Source organism: Castor canadensis, chromosome 2, assembly GCF_047511655.1.
Source record: "Castor canadensis chromosome 2, mCasCan1.hap1v2, whole genome shotgun sequence".
Taxonomy (NCBI): Eukaryota; Metazoa; Chordata; class Mammalia; order Rodentia; family Castoridae; genus Castor; species Castor canadensis.
In genome coordinates this window covers 3,981,010-4,007,467 of record NC_133387.1, presented here as the reverse complement: position 1 = coordinate 4,007,467, position 26,458 = coordinate 3,981,010, and the positions used below count along the sequence as shown (strand labels likewise).

The window sequence follows — 26,458 nt, the reverse complement described above, 5'->3', positions numbered from 1 at the left end:
GAGCAACAACTTTTGCTCAGAACTTTTGTCTTTAAAATGACCTAGCATGCTGAACTTGGGAAAACTTACAATTTGACAGCGTCAAATTTCGCACGTAAGACAACTGCAGATCTTTACGTGGATGATACCAGGTACATCACCTGTGTTTTCCAGGCCTTTGACTCTTGCTCTTGTTTTCTTTTCAGCAGAGTCTGCTGTGCTGTTATCGGATTAGGAAGTTAGTTATATCAGTGAGTTAAAAATGTGTGGCATTATAAAATATAACAACCTGAATGATTTGGGCATGCTATTTGCCAAAGGGGAAGAAGCCCACAATTTTGCCAGACTAGTATTAGGCTTTTACCTGACTTAGTTTCCTCGGTGGTTCCCTCTTTCCCCCAGCATGTGTTACTTTCTTCTTTTTTCAGCAGCATGATATCCACTTCCCACACAGCAGATGTCTAGCCCTGTCAATGGTGTACACACACACACACACACACACACACACCCCACAGGGAAGCTGGAAACCACAACACCTGTAAGATCCACGTGTAGAGTTGCAGGTGTGGCACCCTCTGTGCTTCACAGATGGAGGATCTTAATTATCAGGGGTAGAGCAGGCAGCAGGCACTGGGGGAGGTAGGTTGGGGAAGACCTCATGCAATGGACAAAAGAAGGAAAATCCTGACTCTACAAACTGCCTGGCTCTTAGGTCCTGAACGAGTTTTTATCATTAAAAAGAACAAGCAAACTTACTTTCAGACAGTCCTGCACATGTATACAATAAAAGGGATCATATTTACAATGCAGTTAAATTATCCTGGCAATACGACCAATGGAGATGAAAAATACATACACACATACACCTTTGCTGTAAGTCACAAAAACCCTAAGGGATTTCCAGGTCATCCAAGTCACTATAAAAATCAATTTTTAATTTTCAGTAGTGGTCAGATTTCATTTCAGCACCAGCTTTTACCTTAGATAGGTTTGAATCAATGCTAAAATTATGCTTATGTTTTTAAAAATAGAATGAAAGATATATGCACCTGCCCAATTTGGAATTAAGAAAATGGATGTTTTTCCTCTCTTCTTTTCTTTACTGTTGTGGGAAGATTTATTTCAAAGACAGAACTAGTGTGATGAATACAGTAGCTATTATCTGGTAATGCCCTTTTTGTTTTGTTATCCATAATATACGTAGCTAACCTTATATATCCACTCTATGTTATATACATATGCACATCCTATAATTAGGGTAATATTAACCAGGAGAGTAGGAATAATATAGGGAATGTTGCAAGATAAAACTAGGAATCAGAGAGGTGGGTGAACCCTGGAGATCCACAGTCTCTAGTCTCCCAAATACCCCACTGTCCAAACCCCTCAGATGCATTGCGAAATCCCACCCAAGAGTTTTAATAACCCCATAGCCAATAAAAGCAAGAAACCTCTAAAAGAGTTTTGAGAGCTGGAGTTCTCTCTTTCTTTGAAAACTTTGTAGCCTCCCACATGGGCCAACCCCAGTGTGAGCAGCTCTGATTATTAGAGGCACACTTTGTGCCATGGAGCCTCAATTTCCCTGACTTCTGAGGAAGGGCTGCCTTCCCATCCTGAAGCTGACAAAGCCAGTGTCCCATGTCGTCCCTTCTCTTCAGGCTGGCTCAGGGACTCTCATGGCACCTCTCAATATTCTTACAAGTTTTCTTAGGAGATTCATGCAGGGAACTGACACTGTTTCCTGGGATGTTTAGCTAATTTCCCAAGGTAGCTTTGGGTCTTTATTCTTCATCATCTCATTCTGTTCCTTCCAGGTGGCAAAGGCAGGCCCTCCATAACCAGGTCAGGGAACCAGTGTGTGGAGTGACTCCATCTGCTATTATGTGTACCTCAAGTGTCCTCCACCTGGTGCACACTGCCTGCTGCAGCATCTCTTCAGAGGGAACATGGACCCAGCACAAACAAACACGAGGATTGCACTTAGATGGAGAGGTACTGATGCCAGTGGTGCAGGTGATCAGAATCAAGTATGGTTCAGATTTTTCCAAACTTGAATCAAACTAAGTGCCTGAAGAGGGCTGGATTCCCACGGGGGTCGATGTGGGGGCTCTGCAAATATTTCCAGGTCTGTGACACTGGGAGGACTGGATTACTCTGCTTACTTCAAGTTGTTTACTGAGATGGGAGACAAAGTGAGTGCAGCACTTGAGCTGGTGTCTGATCTGTCGTACTTTCTCTGCCCACCATGGGAAGTGTCAGTGTTCCAGATGGCTCTGCTCTGTGAGCAGGATCTAGACTTTGGCTATAAATCACTGATATTTCATCATTACAGCATAACCAGCCTGTATGGGCTGCTACAGTAGGACAGATCTACATGTGGACAGGTTGCCCTTTTTTCTGGGTTTCTATTACATCATCATCTGTGTGCAGAATTGATGCTCTCTAAATCTCTGTAGGTGACATCCACCCTTTGTGCATCTCACAAAGATGAGCTTTTCCATTCTCTAAGAGATGTAGGTGGAAATTGCAAAAAGCAGGGGTAGTCTTACGAGCTCCTTTTTTTCAGGCACATGCTTTGGTGGGTGGCAGGGAGGAAGGTGCAAGGTTCCTGAAGGCAGAGTGTATATGGCGTGGGGTGGTCAGGAGGAGGACTGGACATCTGGGTTTCCCGGCCGGGAGGAGAAAAGCAACATGGCTGCCCTCAGACTGTCTCTAAGGGTCACTGTGGAATGTGGTTTCCCCTTGAGGCTGCAGCTGGAGCAGCAGAGGGTCTTAAGGAGGGCTTCCCAGGACTGATGGTTCCTGGTGTGGAGGAAGTCAGCTACTTCCTCTTTGCCATAGATGATGTACTTTTCCATTCTACATGGATTCAGGATGAGGCTGTTTGCAATTTAGAACTTGAGGGTTATGTGGCTTTATCTAAATAGTAGGAACTATTAGCAGAAACATTTAGCTTCAGTACAGTCCTCTTTCTCCACGATTAGTGTCCTGCCTAGTAATGTTTAATCTAGTGGATTTTATACACAGAAAAGGTGTCATGGATTTCTCTTCCTTCCCAAATTTCTCTGTCTTTCAAATGGATAGGAAAGTGAGCCCCAGAATTTTCCTACGACTGGTTATTTATTAAAGGAGAGGGGATGCTATAGAAGGCAGGGGCACTGTTTCTATAGAAACAGGAGCTGCTGTGACGGCAGTGCCTCTGGCTTCCGTTTGGGCAGCTGGTCTTGCTGAATACTAAATCATCCACTCACTCCTCATCACTGCCCTTTGGCTCCAGTGAGAGTGCATCAATCTGGGAGGCTTTTGTTTCACAGGTACAAGAGAGCACCTGAGCGGAATCCTAATGCCCCGCACCTGCCTTCCGATAGTCTCTCTAACCCTGCTGTCTCTGTAAAGAACTTGGCTCCTTACGTCATCACAGCAGCTGGAAAGGCCTTCCTCTCACAGGCCTTGATGCTGCTGGGGCTAATCCCAGAGTCCATGGATCAGGGAGGGCCTGACATGTCATTTCTGTCACATACTTACTTGAGCAGGGAAAACAGATTCCCATCACTATGCAGGATGTGCGCTCCCATTACAAAAATCCACCCCAAGTCCACTTCCTTGGGTTCTCACCTTGCTAAAGATGCTTGCTCTTCGGGATGCCCCCCGTGACTCAGATTGTCTCTGTCTCTGCTTGGTTTAGAGTTATACAAGGCCACCTCACTCATTCAAAGCAAAATCCAGAGTTGCCCCAGTAACCTAGAGGCCTAGCATCTGGTTTCTGAGCACATCAGGCTGAGCTCACTCTCCCCTTGGTGCCCATCTGTGGAGCACCCTGGCACACACACACACCTCCTCCACCTGACTGACTCCCTCGTGCCTGGGGCTCAAGTTCTCTCCCCAAGTCCTCACTGTCTCAGTGGGTTCTACCCACCCACCCTCGTTGACATTGCAGTTCATGCTACCCATCACTCCCAATATGTTCCCTGCCCTGCTCTACCTCCTTGCCATGTCAGACAATGAGCCAAACCAAGAATAAGGACGTTTGGCCGTTTTGTTATCTAATGTAGTCAACTGCATCATACAGTCTGATACTTCGAGAGTGCTCAATAAATATTTATGAAGTAAGCTGGGTGTAATATGTCATGACCGTAATCCCAGCTACTCAGAGGCAGAGGTAGAAGGATTGCAGTTTGAGCCCAGCCTAAGTAAAGTTAGCAAGACTCTATCTCCAAAAAAATTTTAAAGCAATAGGATTTGGCTCCCGTAGTAGGTTTGCCTGACAAGCACAAGGCCCTGAGTTCAATCCACAGCACCACAAAATTCTTTTTTTTAAAAAACTGTAGAATGAACAGGCTCCTACCTGAAGCATCTGTGGTCACATCTATCTGAATAATATCCACTCCTTAAATCCTGTTTTCCATGTTCGTTTTACACAGTGCTGGGGACTGACCCTCAGGTCACATGCACACTAGGCAAGAATTCTCCCACTGAGTAAACGTTTGTAGAAATTGAGAGTTCTGAAATGCGAACTTTGAGCTTTGTGCCAGGCTCCTTCCTAGTGTCTCCAAGTGGATTCCCGTCTGGATTTCACTGTTCTTGCTTCTGCACAGGTTCTTTTCGACTGTGTAACTTAGGAGCACAGTTGAGCTAGTAGTTACCAGGAAAACAGCAGCATTTGTTTTTGAAGGACCTGCTTAAGATGCATAATATCTAGCATTTATAATATTTTGTATTTCCTTGCTAAAATAAATATATGAGTTAAATTAAAATATTCTATGGGTAACTATATTATTGATATTTTTGTGGTTATCAGAAAAGTGAATTAGTAGAAAAGAAGTCCCCTAAGGGGCAATGCAAATCACAGAGAGAGATTCCTATACATATAGCAAAGTGATGTGAGCCATTGGCAGAGCTGCCGAGGCAGGGCTCCACATCCTCCCTTGTGTCCCCATGGGGTCCAGCAATGTCCCAGCTGTGGCTGAAGGTGGTCAGTTTGGTGTAACATTGGGGACATCCCTGGCCACTGCATCTGTCCTCTTTTTGTGGGTCACAGGCATGTGCAGAGTGATACAGACAAAATCTGAAGGGACGTCCAGAAGGGTCAGGAGGCCGAGGAGGAGGAAGGAGGATGGTGGATGGTGGAAATTTGGGGCGGGGGTCAAGAAGGGGAAATTTCAGAAGGAATGGCTGGTTCAGCTCATAGCTGGGCATGGGGCACCGTGGCCATGGAAAAATGGAAGGATTTGGCACCCCTGGAATTCTTGCTGGGACAGTGGAGAAGGCCATGTGTGTGTGTGTGTGTGTGTGTATGTGTGTGTGAACAGGTCTGTTCAGAGCTATGTAACCCAGGAATGGCTGCTTTAACTGGCTCCCCACAGGCAGATCCCAAGCTTTGCTTTGGAGTCATGACTCAAATTGTGCTGCTGGTGACATGGGGCTTCCAGTGGGAACCCCCAAAGAGGAAGAGGAAACAGAGCTAACGGAACATTGGCCCCTCCTTAAAGCAATTGTAATTTTGTCAGTATTTTATGTGTATGTACAGTTTCAAATGAAGGAAGGATTTGGGTATTAAATGAACTCTGTCGGAGTAACAACCAAATTATTCAATAAACTCACAGGTATCCAGCAGGGCTGTGTAATGAGATGTTCTTGTTAGAGTTTATAAAAGCACTGTGCATAGGATTCAATCAAGCCTGTAACTAATACCATTATTACTAGACACAGGATCAGGCATGGTTTGCTGGCTGACTCAAAGGCCCTCAGAAGCTGTCCATGAGGGAAGACAGGGTAGCACGGTACTGGACTGTGACTCCAGGCTTGGAGCCCTGAATGTGGATACTAAACTTCTGTTTACTTCTCTTTTGCCTTAAAATGTTACCTAACTATTTTGGGCTTCAGATTCCTCATTTTTGAAATAGGGAAATTAATTGCGGTATTGCTTTCTTTGGTTTATTTATGAAGGCTGAGTTGATACATGTAACACAGACTGGTACTTTGCATGCCACAAATTAGTGCAATATTGTCATAAAATCTTCTTGAGCAGACCTGGTTTTTGTTTATAGGAAGGGCAGAGAAAAGTCACCTTGGGTCTGGAAAGGGGTGGAGATGCCACAAATGTACCCCGTCTCTGTGGTAACATATGCTCTTTGATTTAGTCATGGTCACATGTCCTTTTTGCTTTAATTCTGGTACATAGGATAACTGAGTGGCCAATCCAGGTCTCCTTGAGCACAACTTGCACTATCTCTGCTCAGCATCATCAAAGACACTTTTGGAACACAATGGACCAGATGTCTCCTTGTCTAAGTCTGTATGTTGAAATCCCAGCCCCAAATGTGACAATAGAAGGAGGTGGGTGTGGGAAGTGATTAGGCCATCAGGGTGGAGTCATCATGAATGGCATTAGTGCCCTTATAAAGACCTGAGAGAGCTTGGGGCTCTTTTACCAACTAGTGAGGATAGAGTTGGAATCCAGCACCCTGCACTCCATAAGAGGGTCCTCAGCAGAGCCTGGCCATGCTTGCTCCTGACCTTGGCTTCCAGCCTCCAGAATTGGGAGAAGTCAGTTCCTGCTATTTGTCAGTCACCCTGCCTCAGGTACTTGTTACAGCAACCTGAACTGACCAAGACACAGAGATTTGAAACAGCAGGTCCTGGGTCCTGCTGCCCCACCACCCCAGGAGAGAAATGAGGAAGCCCCGTGTGACCAGAAGTCCCTCCAGGACCTGACATGTCAGCAGAGGACACAACCCGCACCAAGGCTGTTTACCAAGACCTTCCTGAGCCTGACACCTCAAAATTAAGCTAGACAAGGGTTGTTGAAAAGTTATCACTTCTCTTATGACAGATAATTTGAAGTATCATCCTCAGTAAGAGCTCAATAAATAACTTTTCCCCAGCAGTGGTCAGAACAAATCCACCTCTGGAAAGATCATGAAGGGCTGACCATTGGGCAAGGAGGAACCACAAGTGCAGGCCACTCAGCTGGAGAATTCCCTAGAACTGTAAGGGACACCTCGCCTCATAGAACATGGTAAGGAAAAGCCTAGGTATGGTGGGGCTGTCAAGGAAGAGTGTAAACTTGGCCAGAAATGGATTTGACTATAGTAGTTTAAAAGAAATAAACCATAGAGTACTCTGACTATACATAGCAGTCTGGAACCTACTTCTCATTCTGTTCCTCTTAAAATTTCACTTTCCATAATCCCTGGCTTTTAATTATGGGTTTTTCTACTAGCAATTATGTCAACAACTTTCCTTTCTTTAACACATTCTAGAAATCTCTCCACTCAGGCACCAAAGCCAGTGGAGCTCTGGGAGTATCTCAGGAATCCCCGGATGTAATGTGTGTGAAGTGGTTCTATGGCTTTATGGAATTGGGGGCAAGGAGCAGAAAAGGAGCAGAAGAGGAGAAAAGACAGGAGGACCTGCAGGTGTCTCTCCTAACAGAGCAAATCAGGGAACTAATGAACTTCCACTTTTCTCACACTCAGTCAGATCCTGGTGTCCATCACACATACCACACACACACACACCACACACAGCACACAATGCCACATGCCACACAGACACACACACATATCACACGCCACACACAGACACATATACCATACAGTCACACACACATACCACACAACACACACATGCACATGCACACACAATACACAATACCACACCACACACACACCACACAGAAACACACACATACCACATGCCACACACACAGCACACACACATACCACACACCACACAGACACACAGCACACATACCACACCACAGACACACACATACACACAAAACACACACATGCCACACACCACAAAGACACACACACACACATACCACATACCACACAGACACCCAGCACACACACACCATACACACACAGCACACACGTAACACACACCACACAGAAAACACACACACATCACACATAGTCATGGTCATATATACCATAAACAGACACACTCCCCCCCACAGACACCTTTGTGCCACATGTGTGCGCATGAAGACACACACACCACATGCCACATATACATACACCACACAGAGATATATACCACACACGTCATACACACAGGCACTATACACACATGTCACATGTGCCACACACATAGATACCACACACACCACACTTAGACGCATACCTATATACCGCAGAAAGACAGCCCCCCACAACACACATGGGCACCACAAACCAGACTGACCACACCAAACCCACACACTATTCTTATACCTCATAGTACTGTACTCACACCCCACACAATATGGTATGCACACCACACACGGCACACACATCACAAGTCATGCAGAGCACCCACACACACCACCATGAGCTAGGTGGTTATCAGGCACATAGATTATGAGCTCCGAGTGGGGTGAGGGCCACCATTTAGTGGATGGCACAGCAGCTGGCCAGAGGCTGTGAAGGCCTCCTTTGAGTTGGGCTTCTCTCAGGCTGGCTGGTCACTCCTGCCCTGACCCAGAGAACTTGGCCTTGTTGACCTCCCAGGCCATGGCACAGGGGTATCAGCCGAGCGTGGATGAGGTGAGGGACCACTCTCTCTCAGACTGGGCCTGCTTTGCCCAGGCTGGCTAATCAGACAATGTGTCTGAGAAAGCAGCACAAATCGTGACAGCAAGACAAAGATAATCCCACTTAAGCTTTCCCCAAATAAGACACTACTGTGTTAAAGGAATCTTGAGAGTTTCCTATGACCTCAAAAATCATCAGGACCAAAATACTACAAAACTCCAAGGTCAGTAGGCCTTGGACAGTAAGGCAAAATACCTGAAGTCCTGCTGGTTGCCTAAGACGGCCAGCATCTGCTTGAGTGCACGAGGGCCAGCTGTGTAGCTGATGTGATGAGGAAGCTCAACCCCATGCTGGGAAGACCTGGTGTCACCCATGGGCCTGTGGTTCACCATCTTAGTTGGTGTGACTCACAGACCAGTGTCCTTGGATCTCGAGTGTTCAGGAAGAGGGGCATCCTCATGGAGGAGGGTATCAAAATCCATCAGAGGGGAATCCCATTTTGGGAAATGGTGGAGAAAAAATCTTTAATTGGCCCAGTTCAACCATGAGGCAAGATGTGAATTTCAGAGGGAGCAGGAAATCTGTCCATCTTTGGAGCAGCTCCTAATAGCTCTCATGCCTTGGTTTAGGTACAAACACTTCCCATATTTCCTGCTGGGACAAGATTCCAGTTCAACATTGGAGAGTCAGCACACATCTGAGTTTTCTGAATAATTGTCAGCCATTGGCATTCTTCCTAGTCTTTATGACTCCTAGACCAGACTGTTCTCACATCACACAGCTCAAATAAAATCTGTTGACTAGTAGAATATAAAATTTCATTTAAAAACATAATTAGGACAAACCTAATTTAATCTAATTCTAGAACATCAATAATGTGTGTATGAACTTAACTGTCAGCCTTATGGTTCCTTTGAAATAAGATTGGTTCCTTATTAACACCAGTTTAGGGAAAACTGTGGGATTTTTTCCAAACTGTACCAAAAAGATCTCATGGTCAGAAAGGTTAGAAAACATTGGCTTCTTGAAGGTTGTCTTAATGATGTAAAGTGAGAGTTTCACAGTATATGACAGAATATTAAGTAGATTTATTTATGGTGACATTTCTCACTTGGTGTGTCTTGGGGACAGATACTCTGTGCTTCTCTTCTTTTAGTAGGGAGTGGACATCGTCATTTCTGACTCTGAGACTATTCTGTCCACATCACGTTCGACCTAGGTTAAAACATCCAGCTGTCTTTGGCTGTATTCACCTTTTGAGGCAGCTAGAACAAAGCAATACCATGAACTCGTTGACTTAGGACAACTCAGCTTTAATGTATCACTGTTTGTTTGGGAGTCTAGAAAATCAAAACCAAGTGTGGGCAAGAACATTGTCCCTTTGAAATTGCAGGGAGGGCCTTTCCTTGTCTTCTAGATTCTAGTGGTTCTGGGCATTTCTTGGCTTGTGTTAGCATCTCTGCAATATCTTGTCATCTTCTCATGGTCACCTTCTTACTGTGTCTCTTCCCTTCTTTATGTGAGGACACAGTCGTGTTGGGTTGGAGGCCTACCCCACTCAGTATGACTTCATCTTAACTAAAATTGCATCAGAAAGCACCTTATTTCCAAATAAGTTCACTTTTCTGAGGTGCTGGGGTCAGGATAGTGAATGTCTTAAGGAAGGGGATACAGCCTGTAATACTGACATGCTGACATTTCTCAAGGCATGTAGCATTTTGGTTATTTAAGACTATTTTGGAGTGTCACTACCTCTGGACTCATCTCTTTTGTGCAGTGGATGAATAATTCAATCACATGTTGCCCTGTTTTTGGTGTTTTTCTGTTCTTTGTGACTTTTTCATGTGATTTGGGAAAAGCAACTAGGGAGGAAGAGATGAATTCGGCAGGAAAGGGAAGGCCATGTGCCTCTTAGTGCCCTGACATGGTAACAATTGCAGTGAATCTTTCCACTCTGAGGTCTTCTCTTCCCTCGGTGGCTTGGTTCATGCAGCACAGACCCCTGATTGGTCCTCTTCTAAGATGCTGGATGCTGTGTTGGTCTGGTCTGGGCACTAAGGCATAGCCAATGACAAGAAGCTCCAGTATATGTACACCTGTTCCTATTACTCTGTTTGGAGCACTGATAAGCCTCAGCAGTGCCCCTGTTGACAGAAGAAATGTGCCTTTATTCTTCAGAGTTCTCATTTCTCTCTTCCTACCTGAAGTACAATGCAGACACTGCAGAGAAACAGAAAATAAAATAACAGCAGATGGCTGTCAATCTGCAAACAGAAAACCTAAGGGTGTTTTTCTTTGCTGTCATGACATGAAAAGGTCAAGAATCTGAAGCTAAGAGGTCTCTGGATAGCACCCAGTTGATGTCTAGAACCTGTGTTGGCATCCTTAATGGGCTGACATAGGATTTCTCTCTCTCTCTCTCTCTCCCTCTCTCTCTCTCTCTCCCTCTCCCTCCCTCCCTCTCTCTCTCTTCCCCCGACAAGGAGTGGGGCATGGGCTCCTGGGAACCAGATGGGGTAGAAGGAAGGTGTGTAATGATCCCAGTTATCACATGGGGAATGGAGGCTTTTAGCAGACCAGCTCTCTACTGCCTGTTCCAAACCTGCATGCAGAGGCATGATGAGACAAGAGCCAGCTGACTCTAGTCTGAGGCTCAGTGTGGTGTTGAAGCACTAGAGAGCCACCAGGTGAACCCATAGACAGCAGAGACTCTCAGGGCTGCAGGCTTGCTGTTCACCTCCCACAATGGCGCTGCTCAAAACACTGTCCATCGTCCTGGCCCCATGTGGGTTTGTCCTGATAGCAATTGTGAGCACCTGATCACAGTTACTAACAGACTCTTTTTCTTTTATACTCATTTTAAAAATAATGGACACACAATAATTGTACATATTATGGAATAGTATGTTTTATTTTGATGCATTAATCAGTGTTTAATAATCAATCTTGATTATTTGGCACTTGCATCTCCTCAAATATTTATTACTTCTTTATGCTGGGAACAGTCACAATCCTTCCTTGAGAGAATCCTTGAAATACATAACAAACTGCTCTAAGCTGTGTTCACCTCACTGCGCTACTGAGCACGAGAACCTCTTCCTCCTTTCTAGCAATTGTTAGGAACCTGTTGCCCTGCCTCCCTCACTCCCATCCCCTCTACCCTTCCTCACCTCTGATGACATCTGTTCTACTTTCTGCTCCTCTTAGATGAGCTTTGCCAAGGGGACACCTGCTCCCCCCATCTTCTACAACACTACTCGCAGTAAGCTAGATATGGAACCACCTAGGCGTCCGCTGATAGTTGAGAAGTATAAACACAGTGAGGTATATACACAATGGAATATTCAGTCACAGATGAATAAAAGGGGGAGCCTTAAGGACATTGTGTTAAGTGAAATAAGTCAGGAGCAGGTAGACACCTCATGTTCTCCCTCAGATGTGGATGGTATTGGAGTTCTTGGACATTGCAAATAAATGGCTACAAATATTTCTTTGCTGGGCTACACTTTGCCCTCTCCCTTGCATGTTGGGTTACAGTGGAGACTGCAGTTTTGTCAGAAGCTTTGAGGGAGGAAAGGGAACCTTGTTTCATGGCCTCTTATCCTAAAAATCACTCAAATCCACCAAAATTGCTTGGCACTGCTGTGGACGTACTGATCACATCTGTTGCAACTGCCTGTTGGATTTCTCTTTCTTCCCCACTGGAATCCGAGCTCCTGGAGGGCACTTCTGTGCTTGGTCCCCAGAGGTCTCCCAGAGTCTGTGCTGTCAGTCTCTGCCTCTTACACCGCTCATTCATTAGTTCACCTAACCAACAGTCCAGGATGGGAAACAAGGACATCAGTAATAAGTCCCCATGCCTCCTAGCGGAGAAGATGAAGGAGGAAACCCTGCAGTGGGCTCCTCTCAGGGCACCCGTGGGCCACTGACATTTCTCCATTATTCATCATTTCCCTCCCAGAGACCTTGTTTCCTGGTGGGGCCAGTTTAATAGACAGGAGGCTATTTTTAAGCATGTCCTTTTACAGGCAACAGCCACCTGTCTCTTGGGGTTTCTGGTACTTTCCAGGCAATGGATAAAATCCGTGTTTGGGGACAGGCAACAAGAGAGGAGAGTTTAGTTGAGAAAGAAAGAAATGTAAAATGTCACAAGCCATTAAAGGCCACATTGCCTTCATTGCTCTTTCTGTCTAGCCTGTCAAATGGCTAAGTGTCCACCTCCAGGGATATTCTGCTGACACAAGTTTACTTTCCAAAGTGACCCATTTCTGTCTTCCATTGGTTTTGTGGGCATCATGAGGCACTGTGGTTCAGGATCCAGCCCCTATATAGCCCCTGTGTGCCAGCTGCACCTGTGCTACACTGTTCCAGGCCTTTGCCCCAATCCACCTGACCCCTCTGGGCTTCCTTACCTCGGTGTGCATGGCCTTCTGCTGCCACTGTGTGTCCTTCCATCCTCCAAGACCAGCATGAAGGTCACTTTCTCTGTAAGGCAGGTGTTGGAGGTAAGGAGGGGAGGCGCCCTCCTCTGCTCTTGTGCTAAGCAGTAGCCCCCGCCAAGGTTTGTGCCCCCCAAGGCCATTCCTTCACAAGCCCTACATTCCCACTAGGTCAGAGTTTCTGAACACAAGAAGGTGGCTTCATTTGTTGCCGAAGTCCCTAGTGTTTGAGACAGAAACATAGATCAATTACATGTTGAAGATAGAGACAAAATTGGTAAAAAGTACACATTTATTGGATTATTTTTTTTAACATGTGTGCCCTTCCTGTTTGCTGAAACAGAAAATCATCAATAAAACTAGTAGCAAGAGAGACAAAACTGACTTCCAGAGCATCAGTCTAGCTTAAGGACTTACATACTTTTTTCTGGGAAGATTATTGTGGTAAATGCTTTTGGCTTTGTGGACCCTATGGTCTGTGCCATCACTTCTTCACTCTGTGGTTGTGATGCAAAAACGCCACAGTTATCTTGTGAACGAGTTGGCAGTGTTCCAGCAGAACTGGGTTTATGAAAGCAGGTGTAAGCTGGAGTTAAGCACAGCAAGTATTTTATAGACCCAAATTTGAGGAATGAAAACTGAGGGAGTGAGTTGTCCACAGACCAAGGATGAGTTAACCACACATGCATTAAGAAGATAAGCCAAAAAAGTCTGGTGTGACCCCAGACCAGAGCTGGTAGCCCAAGAGGTGAAGGGTCTTACGGTGGGCACGTGGTGGTCAGAGATCAGTCAGCCTTGCGTGGTAATTTGCCAGGCAGCTGTAGAAACAAGCAGTCTGCTCTCCAGTCACATAAGAAGGAAGTCAATGTGAAACACTAATAAAGAAGAGAGAGAAAGAAAATCATGTCAGTGACTGATAAACAACACGCCCAGGGAAGGCTCCAGGAGTGGATTACAGAGATCAGGTGTACCAGAGAGCTGAAGAAAGGGTCCAAGAGTTACCATGACTCAAGAAGCACTCCAGGCCCTGGGCTGTCCAGAGTGGGGAAGCACAGTGTGGAGAGTGGGCTGCACAGAGGCAAGCAATGCCCTGTGCACCTGAGGTCAGCTTCAGGAAAATCAGATCTTTGTTGAATTTCTGTCCCTGAAATAAAGCATCAACTTCATGAGACAGGGAGAGGATTTTCCATTTTGGGAATTATTTTCACCAGGGCATATTAGTACAGTGCTAATAAGGCAATTTTAAAGCCTCTTCAAATGATGAACCCCAAATGTTCCTATCTGACTTCATTAAAAAGCTCTATGAAAGCAAACTATCATTGACTTGACTAGGCATTCCCAGTTCTTGCTAAGCTGTTCTGACCTGTCGATAACTAGACGTGGTTTCCACCTTCTCTACCTTAAAATTACATGGATCTTTCAAAGACCAAAGCATGTCTTACTCCTTCCCATGATGACCTGCCCCTCTGACACCTATGAGTTCATGTGGCACTCTGCTGTGATGGGACATTTGCAGTGCAGATGGTCACTGGGTCCTTAGTTCTTATTAGGTCAGTACCATCTCCATTCCCCTGTACAGGTGTCCCCAACCCCATGTCTCAAGCTCCCTTGGAACTTCTCTTGGCTCCTAACTCAGGACTGAGCTGCTATTCATGCCCAAGTGCACAGCTTCTGTGTTGTGTGATGGCAGAGCAGACAGGGAGAGCCCTGTCTGGGTGGGGGACAACAGTGTCACTCCTGTGCCACTGTTCACCATGCAGTGCCTCCCGGTCTTGCTGCTGGGCATCTACCCATGCTGCTCACCTTCCCACCATTGCCGAGATCATCACAGCACATCCCTGCCGTGACCCAGGTGACTCCCAAATGGATCTCTCCATTATCAAATAAGAGGACATCGCCTTCCTCGAATCCAGCCCACTCCTCTTCATTGTTCATGGCACACAGACTGGTCACTTCTCTTTTGGCTTTAAGTGGCTGACAATATTTCAAAATGTTTTACACAAAGCAGTGACTAGAGGCCACAGATTATGTGACTGCAGTGGAATCCAGGTAAAAGGGCACATGTCGTGAATGTGTGTTCTGTCCGTCCATCTCCTGCACTCTGAGGTGGCTTTCCTTTGCATTGGAGTCAATCTCAGACAGCAAAGGCATCCACTGCTGTGTCCGTGTATGCAACATTACAGTTCACAGTAAGAAGGGAAGACAGCCTGCTCTTTCTCAGTGTCTCTGTGTGACATCACATTTAGGGCTTCTGAGGATCCCTCATTGGTCACATGCCTTCACTACTTGGACTCAGTCATATTTTCAAGGTCTGCATCCTGAGCCTACCCTGGGGACAGGAGGGGTCTGTCTGGGGACTGAAGGTCTGTCAGGAAAAAATGATTCTCCAAGTGCACAGCGTCACCTCCGGAACTTGTTCTCAAAAGCCACCCTTCCATAAAGTTTCCAGAAAGACCATCCCCCTCTCTTGTCTTGACTTCTGGATGCATGACTGTTCCTGCATTAACTTCACACAGTGACGCTGTGACACAGTAACCCCACCATTCCTGCCATTCGCCTTCAGTCATAGTTCTCGTGGTGAGTGGCAGCAACCAGAGCAACTCTGCCATTTAGAGCAAAGGCAGTGAGGCAGAAATAGAAAATGAAGGGGCAAAGGCTTTGAGGGCACAGGGGAGGGAGCAGGGGCTCCCATCACTGGCCACCAAAGAGAGTGAATAAAAAGCCCCCTGAGTTCCATTCCTGTCATGCCCATGGGTGAGAAAAAACAAGGTGGGCCAAGGCAAACAGGACACGGTGGCATGGAGCCCTTCTTTTCCTCTGCACCATTCTCACTAGCTGGGGAAGCACAGGCCAGGCCCCTGCAGTGCTCCCCTAAGTAAATGCTTACACCGTCTATCCTATCACCCTCCCCAAGACCAGTATTTGTAGGCAAATTAACAGTCATGGCAAGATGAGAAAGGGCACAAATTAGAACCGGGTCCATGGAGTAAATAGACCTGTCTGTCGCTTGGTTCCAGAACCCTGCTGCCCTGGGGTTCAGGAGTCCAGAGACTGAGAGTTTCTTCTGACTTGCTAGCATGAGGGCCTCAGGACTGGATCTGTGTTTTGTATTTCTAAAAATTCGTCCTGGTACCCCCATCGACCTTAGCATCCCTGGAATGTCCATATTTTTGAAGTTAGAGACCCACACTTTCACCTCCACCTTACCTTAATACTTTCATGGGCATTGAAATAAGTACCTGCCACAGTGCAGTTCAGTAGATAAGTCCCCTCACTGTAGGCCTTCTCTTGGGCCAGATCCACACATGTGTGGACAGTCCCACCTGCAGGCACCCTGATAGGAGGTGCCGCTAAGAAAGGAAGAGGTAGCTGAGCTCCAGAGGAGGGATCTTGAGGGCCTTCAAAGGTTGGCACAGTTTAGCTCAGGAGAAGTGTGAGTTGGAGCATGGGTGTACATTGTAAGATTGCAACGGCCCTTCGCCCGGGTGCGGAAAGCTATTAGGGACTCTGTGGAGACGTTTGATCCACTCATATTCAACACACTTCACAGTGGCCCAGTGCAGGACGGATGCCTTAGGTTGAGCCCTTCAGTGTGGTGGGAACTACTGTCTGACTTGGGTCTATGCCACTAAGGGAGAAATGTTCTAGTGCGTACTGTTCAACTCAGTCACACCAGTGAGCACTTGAAATGTGGTTGGTGCAAAATTTAGGAACTGAATTCTAAATTTTATTTCAGCTTTGTTTGAAATATAAATAACCACATGTGGCTAGTGACGCCCACACTGGGCAGCGTGGGGCTGGAGGGTTGAGATGAGAAATTTATATTCCATTAAGTCTTAGGAAAACTTGTGGCTTCATCCATTTGGCTTAAAATCCCTGTATGAATCTCCTTAGAAGAGCTGGGATTCAGTATGGCACTCCATAAATAAAGCAGCTCTTGTTTTGAGTTGAGCACACTACCTTAGCCTATCATTACCTGGTGGAGTGTGCAAAGGGCCCTGGAGGAGCAGAGGACAGACACTCAGTTCAGTCTCAAGGATGTCAGGGAGCCTGAGTGCCTGCGATGCTTCTTGAAAGATTAAAGGAGCAACTTGAGGAGGAGGAGAAATCATCAAAGGTCATGGTGACAACGCCTTCAAAGTCTCAGCCATGTAGAAAGAGCCCACAGTGTCTTGGACAATAAGGGACCTGAAGAAAAGTATGTGCTTAGAAATGAGTCTCCAGGGATGGGTAGGAGTCCTGGGGGCTGCTGGTGGGGCTTCACACCCAGATGACCTTTGTCAGGGTGAGGGAAAGTCATGGGAAAATTTGAAGCTGGCACACGAGACACATGGAAGGTTTTCGTTAGGTTTGCTTTTGGTTTTGTTTTGGCTGTGTTTGTTTTAATTATTCTAACTTCAGCCTGGAAAAGGGACCACAGGTGTTTGGCCAAAGGATCGGGAAGTCCAGGGAGAACACCTTGCCAGTGTGACTGTAGTTACCTCTGAAGCTGGAAGAAACTTCACAACATACAAATGCTTCCCTCTGCAAGGTCTCTGGGTGGGTTTCAACTTGCCCTCTCTGTTTTCCAAAGAATAGTAGCATTGCTGGAAAGAAGGAGGTGGGGGTAAGAGACTTTCAAGGTTGAGTGAAACCAGCAGAATTTGGTGCCATATTTGGTTTATGATTTATGGGCCAAACTGTTAAAATTGGTGTGGAAGGTGCTCTACAGCTTGACCCACACCCCCACCCATTTTTAGTCTAGTTATTTTGGAGATGAGGTCTCAAGACTGTTTTCCTGGGCAGGCCTAGAGCCAGGATCCTCCTGGTTTCAGCCTCCCAAGTAGCTAGGATTCTAGGCTTAAACCACCAGTGCCAGATAGGTCCTAGAACAGTTTGAGGTGTTTTGTGTGACATGCTAGCTGTTGACATGCTAGTAAGCGGGTGCTCAGATTTGATATTCACACATTCAAATTTTCTTTATCTCTTACATTTGCTTCTCTAAGATTTATTTTTCCTGAATGGCACAGATTGTAGGGTGGGCATGCAAAATTTTATGAAAAACAGCTATGTCCATTTCTTCCATAAAATCTACTTTAGGCAAGGCCTTCTTTCTGATGAACAGAAAATTTAAAAAATTAGCAGCATAGGATCAGGTGTGGTAGTTTACTACTCTAAACCCAGCTACCCAGGAAGCAGAGGTAGGAGAATCAGGGTCTGGTGACAACCCTGGGCAAAGATGTAACACCCTATCCAAAAAATAGGTAAAGCCAAAAAAAAACCAAAAAGGGGTTATGGGTCTGACTTATGTGGTAGAGCACCTGCCTAGCAAGCACAAGCTCTAATTTCAAACCCCAGTACCTCCAATCAATCAATCAATCAGTCAGTCAGTCAGTCAATGAATACACACATTCATGCATACATACATAAAACAGGCAGCATATAGAATTCTTTAAATAATTTAGTTAATTGAGGCTTTTAGAAAGTGTAGTTGTTGATCAAACAGTTCCTAATAAGTAAATGATTTATGGGCCAAACTGTTAAAATTGGTGAATGAACTGACTTTATAAAGATCATAGAGCCTGAGCTACGTAAGTGTTAAGAATACACTTGCTTTAATCTACAGACAATCAAGAATGACATAGTAGAGAAAGGGGAAGAGAAAGAGGGAGCATCAACAATATCGTAAAACATAACATCTGTGAGGGTAGAGGATGTAAGGATGTGTACTGAAAGCTGTTGAAAATTGGGGGGTGGAAGGGAAGGAGGGAGGGAGAATAATGGAAGGGGTTGAATGAACCAAAGTAAAGTGTTCTCACAGTGGGGACACATTGAGACACCCTTTGAACATCGACTTAGATATTAATAACGAAAGGCAGGACTGTAAAATAGGTGTAGTGGATATGAGGGGGTACTAGTGGGAGGGTGAGGGTCAATGAAGGAGATGAAGGTGAGGGAATATGGTGGATGGACTTCATATAGTTACATGAAATTGAACAAGAAGCCTCTTGTGATTGCTTTAAGTGGGGCAGGGAGGGAGTCTAGTGGGGGAGACAGTGGGGTGATTTAACCAATGTGCAATATAAGCTTATTCAGAATTGTCACAGTGAACCCCCCTCTACAATGAATATATCCTAATGAAAATTAATTTAAAAAAGAATGATACAGAGTATAAAATAACAGCTTATCCTATATGTGCATGTTACCATTTTGCTGATAAAAGTTAAGAGATCTTTCAGAGACGTTCATGAAGTAGAGCACACTAACAGTCGGCTGGCATTCACAAGGTGACCCCATCAAGCAAGTGACACACTGATTGCATGGGGAGGGTGCCCCGGGGATGGAACTCGGGGTCCTGAGCACGCCAGGCCAGTGCTGTACCACTGAGCCACAGCCTCAGCCCACTGGGTGCATTTGTCACTGCTGGAATTGACCTGAGGGTTGCTTGGGAAAGGGGAGAGGAAAGGCGTGCCCTTGGCCTCCTGTGTACTGGGCATCGTAGTCCGTCTCTATCATCAGCTTGTGTGATGGCTTTAATATCCTCATTTTACAAAGAGGGACCGTGAGTCTGAGAGAGAAGAAGTGAGTGGGGAGGCCTCCCAGTTAGTGAGAGGGGGAAGCTGGCTGAGAACCCAGTCTTCCTGATTCTGAACCCGTGCCTTCTGTCCTCCCCAGGATCCAACATCAGTATCACGTCTTTGTCCTCCAGCTGCGACTGACTGCCCAGGCTTTGCCAGACTGAGACAGGCAGAGACAGAGACTTTCTAGTAGCTTCCAAACATGGAGGAATGCTGGGACCTATGCAATGAGCTGCGATGCCCATGACCTGCTGGGTAATGGACAAGGCGGCCAGTCCTGCTCCCACTCCTGAGCTTGTTCCCACAGTCACCCAAGTTCATCTCCTTTGCACGTGTCATTACACTTCCTGCCTGGTCTGCACAGTGTCCCCATGCCATGCTAGGACCTCATCCAAGCCACATTTGGTTGAGGGTCTCTCAACCAAAGCCAGGGTGCTGGGGTCAAAGAAGATTTACCACTGCCTTCAACTCCCCTGTGCATGGCCAGGAAAAACCCAGCTAGCAAAATTAACCCAAAACCTCAATCCCTTGAGATCTTGGGCAAACAAATATCATCCGTTCATAGGTAGAGCCTTCCACCTACGTGCACGCTTGGTTGCCATGCAGCTGGAGGTGTGAAAAACAGGGCTTGTCTTTCGTCAGTATGGACAGCAGAGGGCAGAGCTTACTGGCTAGATTTTGTTTCAGGGCACTGCAGAAGTTGCAGCCAGGCTCTAGAAGAAAAGCAACTGCCAGCCTGCAGAAAATGACTCCTTGTGTCAACAGAAGGATTCTTACACCATGGCAAATGGGCAGGACCAAAGGGCATCAGTCCTGCACCCCTTTTTTTCCCTTCAATTCTGCACCTCATCTCAGGGTCTTTATGAGGGGGCTGTCTCTCAGACAATCACTTGCTTCTCAAGGTTTGTTTACATTGTATCAAATAAGAACCCTGGCCTGAGGCCTAGCCATGCTAAGTGGATGCCCTGGCTGGGCTGCCCACCCAAAGAAGCCTTCATCAATAAAGGCAGGATTGATTCCCTGGGCTCATGAAAAGCTCCCGGACTTAGCATCTGGGACGAATTGACCTCTCTGCACTGAGGTCCATGGAACAGAGTGGGGTCTTTGTTTCCCATACCATCTGTCTACCCCAACAGAACATGTTGGAGAGAGTGGGTGATTGCCTACCTAGATTTTATGGGTCATTGACAGGCTCTTTTTTTACAAGTTTAGATTTTGCTTTTCTGTTGTACACAGAGTTGTTAATTAAGTTGCAGTGAGTCCGATGTAAATTTACACAGCCTGAAGCCAGTACTTACTCACCTGGGTGACCTTTCTGAGAACTATGGTGAGGAATTCAAGGGCAATGACTTTCTTTCTCTGGTCTGATCAGCTCAGCATGGAGAAAAGAACATGAAAAGCCGCAGACCAGCCCATGCCTAGGTCTGAGCCATGGTCAGTGGGTGACGTTCCTATGGGATGTAAGAAGATTGTAGGTCAGGTGGCCTGGGCAGAAGGCAAGACTCCATCTCCAAAATAACTAGAGCAAAAAGGGCTGGAGTTATCAAGTAATAAAATAGCTCAAAGCCCCAAGTTCAAACCTCAGTACCACCAAAAATAAAACATCAGAAGAAAATATAGATGATCCCCACAGACTTGTAATGTGATAGTGTCTTAAACAAGTAGGCTCAGAAAAGTACAAAGAGGAAGCAAGAGGAAGAAGAGAAATCAATAACTAATAGACAAACAGCTTTTTTGGGAATAGGAAAAGGGAAAACACATCCCACTTTTGGAAGCCAGGCAGGTCTGTCAACTTAGCAAAGAGGCTCAGCCTTTCTGGAGCAGGGAAAGGAACATGAAAACAATGAGGCCCAAACCAAAGGTTTTCAGCATCTACACTTTTATAAATGGAGAAAGTTCTGCTCATTTGTTTTGGTGGTGGTAGACTAGGTTGGTAAAACCACTCGAAAGCAATTTAGAAGTTTCTAGTAGAGTTGCAATTGTTTATATACTAGACCCAGTAATTCCCTTTCCAGGTGTGTATCCTGCGTGATCTCTGACATGCATGAGAAAAATGAATGCATAGAAATACTATTTAGAATAACAGAAAATTAAGTAATTTAATTAGTTTGTCAACAGAAGAATTTGTAAGTACACAGCAATATATTCATAAAATGGAACACTATGTAGCAATTGAACAATTGAGCTAACTTTTTTGTTGTTGTTTTTGGCAGTTGATCTCAGGGCCTTGCACTTGCAAAGCAGGCACTCTACCACTTGAGCCACACCTCCAGTCCATTTTGCTCTGGCTGTTTTGGAGATAAGTTCTTGCAAACTATTTGTCCAGGCTGACCTTGAATCGCAACCCTCCTGGTCTCAGCTTCCCAGGTAGCTAGGATTATAGGCGTGAGCCACTGGTGCCCAGCAAGATGAGCTAAATATTTTGATCCACACGGGGAATTTTCAGGTGCCTGTCTTTGCATTAAAACCTATGTCACATGTATACATTGACACTGTCCAGCTCAAATTTCAGCCACACAGGACAGTTACGCTTATTGATGGAGGTAAAGGATAAAGACATAGAATGAAAAGGTGCAGACCAACCTTAGGCTGCATGTTAGTTAGAAATGGTATTAGGCTTCACCAAGCCCTGCCACCTCACCACTGGCCAGCTGTCATGGACTGACCCCCAGTGCTGTGGTATAGGAAAGGGGGTGGGGATGGTAGAGAGCATGGGCATCGAGTGCTTCACTAGGCTCATTTTATAATTATTACAAATATACACAAGTATTATTGTTTTGCATCTGAAATAGGAATTTTGTATTTCATAATTTTAAAGGAATGAGCTTTTAAAATATAGTCCTACTCATGTCAGCTCTTTCGTTTAGTTGTGTAGATATGCTGATCTGACACTTCCTACATGTTTCTTCCTCTCCCTTCCCTGGCTTTTGCCACATCAGAGGGATGGGAAGGGAACAAAGATATAAATGTATATGATCTAGGAAAACAGTTTGTATTAGGATAAACTCAAATGTGAGTCATCTCATTAATCACCTCTTCAACTTGACATGGTCTTTTGAATTGGTTAATACTTTGGGTTTCTACAAGGTCCTATGGAAATAGGCTAACACAAAACCCATTTCTGTGCTCTAGTAGTGGGCTGTTTTTTATCAGATTTTCCAGAGATTATCTTAGAAAACAGGGGGCAGGCCCCTGGAGGTGAGCAGGTGAGTGTACATGCTGCTGACTTCAACGGAGAGAGAGATGTCCAGGGCCCAGGGTGGTACAGGCATGCAGAGGACCTGTGTCAGTCACGTTCCATGACAGTAACAATCACCCAAGATAATCAACTTAGAAAGAGTAGGTTTACTTTGCTCACAGGATTGGGGGTTCAGTCCATGAACCACCTCTGTCTCTGGTGAGGTGGTAGGGCATGGTGGAGGAAAAGCACTCACCTCATGGCTAGGAAGTATAACTGAGGTGACTTAAAGTCTCTTCAACTGTTTCCTGTTTATAAGGAATCCATGCTCCTGGGCTGAAAGCAGCTCCCTGTGTGGCTGGCTGTGCTGCAATTACAGCACACACCGAGATAGATGCCACTAGACAGACATCATCACCCCACCAGGACAGACACTACTGGACAGATACCACCCATGTAGACACCACCCAGACAGACACCATCTAGACAGATGCCACTGGACAGACACCACCCAGACAGACACCACCTGGACAGGTGCAGAGGGTGAGGAACCTGCTGCTAGCTACACCCTGACCTGTCCTAGGCCCTGGGGTCCTGAGTCCCAGGCCCTTTACTTGTCATCTTGTAGAAGCCCTCGGTGTCATTCCATGCAGATGTCACAGTTTATGACTCTGCAGGGCAGGGGAATCCCAGGGCCTCTCAGAGTGGCTGCTCACAACCACAGGATGGCACCGTCTTGACCACTGCCCTCAAAGCCAGTAGAACCTCACTCACCGGGGCAACTGGAAAATGCTCCCCTTTTAAAAATGCCTCAAGGAGGAGGGTCGATGCCCCTGTTGACATCCCTAGCAGCACTGTAGACTTAATCATCCTGCTACTCAATCTTTACAAAACCTTAGCTGCAGAAGCTGCTTCCTCTCCTGCTCAGGTGCTTCAGCCAGTGACAGCTTCATCCTTCCTATCTCACCTGTATGTAATGTATCTGGAAAGATGCCTCAAACACGATGCTATGTTGTCTCTCTATATTGTGGTCATCCTAATAGTTAAGTTTACTTTTTTGTGACCAGATATTAAGTCAGCTGAAGGCAGGAGATACTGGTATCTGCTTTTCTTGAATCCTTCAGAAATTCTAGCACAATGCCAGGAATATGATAAATGCAATGAAAAAATGTTCAAAGACAGACTATTTAAAGAATAAACTCTTGAGACTGGGTATTGTGGCTACCACCTGTAGTCCCAAATACCTGGGAGGCATAAATACATAAGATGATAGTGCTCCAGGCCAACTGAGATAAAAATGCAAGATTCTAGCTGAAAAATAACTGAAACAAGAAAGGCCTGGGAGGGGCATGGCTCAAGTGGTAGAGCTCCTGCCTAGCAAACCCAAGGCCCTGAGTTCAAACCCAAGTATTGCCCTCCTCCCAAAAGAATAAATTCTTTCTTAATTTACGTTGCAATTCTTTCAAACTTTGGTGCACATATGCTCCCACCCACACCCAGAAGCACCATTTTTAACCATCATTAAACCTACATTATCTCCCACCCTGAAGACAGAGCAAGATTCCAAAATGTCAGAACATTTTAAAAGCCTCTTGTAAATGAGACATGTGAGCATCAAATCTCTGGAATAATCCCTCAGTGCTCAGCGACAAAGCTGTGGGTGAGCTGGCCTGATAAAGCTGCTGCAAGTGCTTAGTTAAAGAACTGTAAAAATTAGAAACCACTGTAAGATCCAAACGAAGACCCTCTGGAGCTGGGAAGATTTAAGGCCTTTTCTTGTTGCTAAAATATCTAGCCAATTCCTGAAAAATAATAAGTGGTTGCCATGGCAACTGGGCTTTCGCATGACACATGGAAGAACATGAAAAGGATGGGGATCAGAGAAAGCCACCTGGTTTTAGAATTTAATTTGGGAGAAAGAAATTCACCCCAAATGATTTATAAAACAAACCCTATTTTATTTTCCTTCCAAATGATTGTAGATTTTTAAGAGCAATTTTCTTTCTTTTTAAAATTCAAACCACAGAGGGGAATTCCAGAGTCCATGAACACAGGTTCCTGTTCTCCTGTACAGGGCCTGTCTCACCTCTGCAGGCCCCCAGCCTTCCTGAGAGGCTCACTCTTAAACCCCGATGACAAAGTGAGGGGCATGTGGTGCCATAGCTCCATGGAGGTTAGAAGAGGTGACAGATGGCCTTCATTCTTCAGTGGCTACCTCAGAAGCCCTTGAGAAACTGAAATCCTAAGCAAATGAAGAGTCACAGCTGTTGAAGGGAGAAGTTCAGTGTGGAAAACTCCTAGGGGCCAGGTGGGTAGAGCCTGATGCTTTCCCTGCAAGGATTGTAGAGGTGTCAGAGTGGGCGACCAGGGTGAGCATAGGATGATGGTGGATGACAGAATAGTGTGGCCTGAGGAGATAGCAGGAGCCCTGCTCAGAGAATAGAGAATAGGTCCAGGGAAATGCAGGGGAGTGTGAGCAGAGGCTAGAGGGTCAGATGGGATTGTGGTCAGGGGACCTGTGGCTTCTCTGACAATCTGGTGGGAGTCCCTGCCCTCTTATCAGGCTCCCTAATCCCCTGAATAGCCACAGTACTCCCTACCCACCCTGAGCCCTCTGTCCATGCCTTTGCTCTGCTTTTCGGTCCTGCACTGTGACACAGGTGCACGAGTGGTCCCTCAGAGTTAGCAATTGTTGCAAATGCAGCAGTCAAGATTCTGAGAAATCAGAATTCAGAGTTGTGACTTAGGGTAATTTTTAAATGTGGGAAAATGTAGGGAAGCCAAGCTTGATGGTAGCTTGAGTAGTACAGCTTTGGCTGTGTAGCATCATCCAGACCTTGATCAACTGTTGAAGTCCAAACAGGCAACACCAGAGCAGAGAGCAGGACACAGCAGGGAACTCCATCTTCTGAGCTCTGTGTGTGAAGGAGGAATGTGTCTGCAGCAGCCTCAGTATTTGTGACTCTGACCTATGACTGCCTCAATTTGTCCCCTGGGGAGCCAAGCAGTTCTTGTTCTGACAATTGGAGCACTTTTGATACTGGACGTATTCTTCATAATGATACCAAAGCAACAGATATAAACCAGCCAGCTCCTAGCAGAATGGGTCTGTGGCAGTCACCCATATCTCTGTCTCTCTCCTGCCACCTGTGTCATCAGAAGTCAGAGGATGGAGCAGTCATTCCGGTGGAGAGGACTGCAAAGGCTTCCGGGGAAGGTAAGCCTTGGGTCATGATCAGTGTTGGGGTTCAGTTGGGTGGGAATGAAAATTAGACTAGGTTAGGGGCCATGTAATAACTTTGGACTGTCTGAAGAGAATAATATATGGTAGACTTGCTACTAGACGCATGCCAAACTCCCATTCAGATGTGCTTTCAAAGCAGGTGCTAAGCGCGAAGGGAACATATCTATCTGTGTTCTAGTTCAGTATAGAAAGTGACACTCGATGGTAGCAAAGATGGGTTTGTGCTATGTGACTTGAGGAAGTTTGAAATGTATTATGGTCAAGGGGTGCTTACTTCTGAGGTCATTACTACAGGCTTCCTTAAGGTCACCTTCTTCTTGGGGATGTCTCCCTACTCTTTCCCATTAGAAATCTACTCATGACTCATGTGACCTTTCCCTACACTTGGACTGTAAGGTCTATTTGGGGGATGCCAGCCCTCTTGGAACCTGCCTACATGCTCATGCTGAGACTTACGTGGCATATGTAAACAGCAGCACAGAGAGGAACAATTACACTCTTCGGGGGAGAGGGTCCTGGTGGAAGGTGGAATCTGTCCT

General features: G+C 45.8%; 1 protein-coding gene across 4 annotated transcripts in view; it reads left to right on the top strand.

Annotated features, from left to right (window-relative positions):
* Positions 1-26,458, top strand: part of Dpp6 (dipeptidyl peptidase like 6) — a 945,197-nt gene that overhangs the window by 256,215 nt on the left and 662,524 nt on the right. Inside the window, exon 1 of one of the 4 annotated variants that reach the window (XM_074060172.1) lies at positions 18,981-25,892. The exons of the other annotated variants lie outside the window; for them this stretch is intronic. Coding sequence (XP_073916273.1) covers positions 25,845-25,892 — 48 coding nt within the window. The 5' untranslated portion in view covers positions 18,981-25,844. Of the gene's footprint in view, positions 1-18,980; positions 25,893-26,458 lie in introns of those variants that run through there. 4 annotated transcript variants of the gene reach the window in all.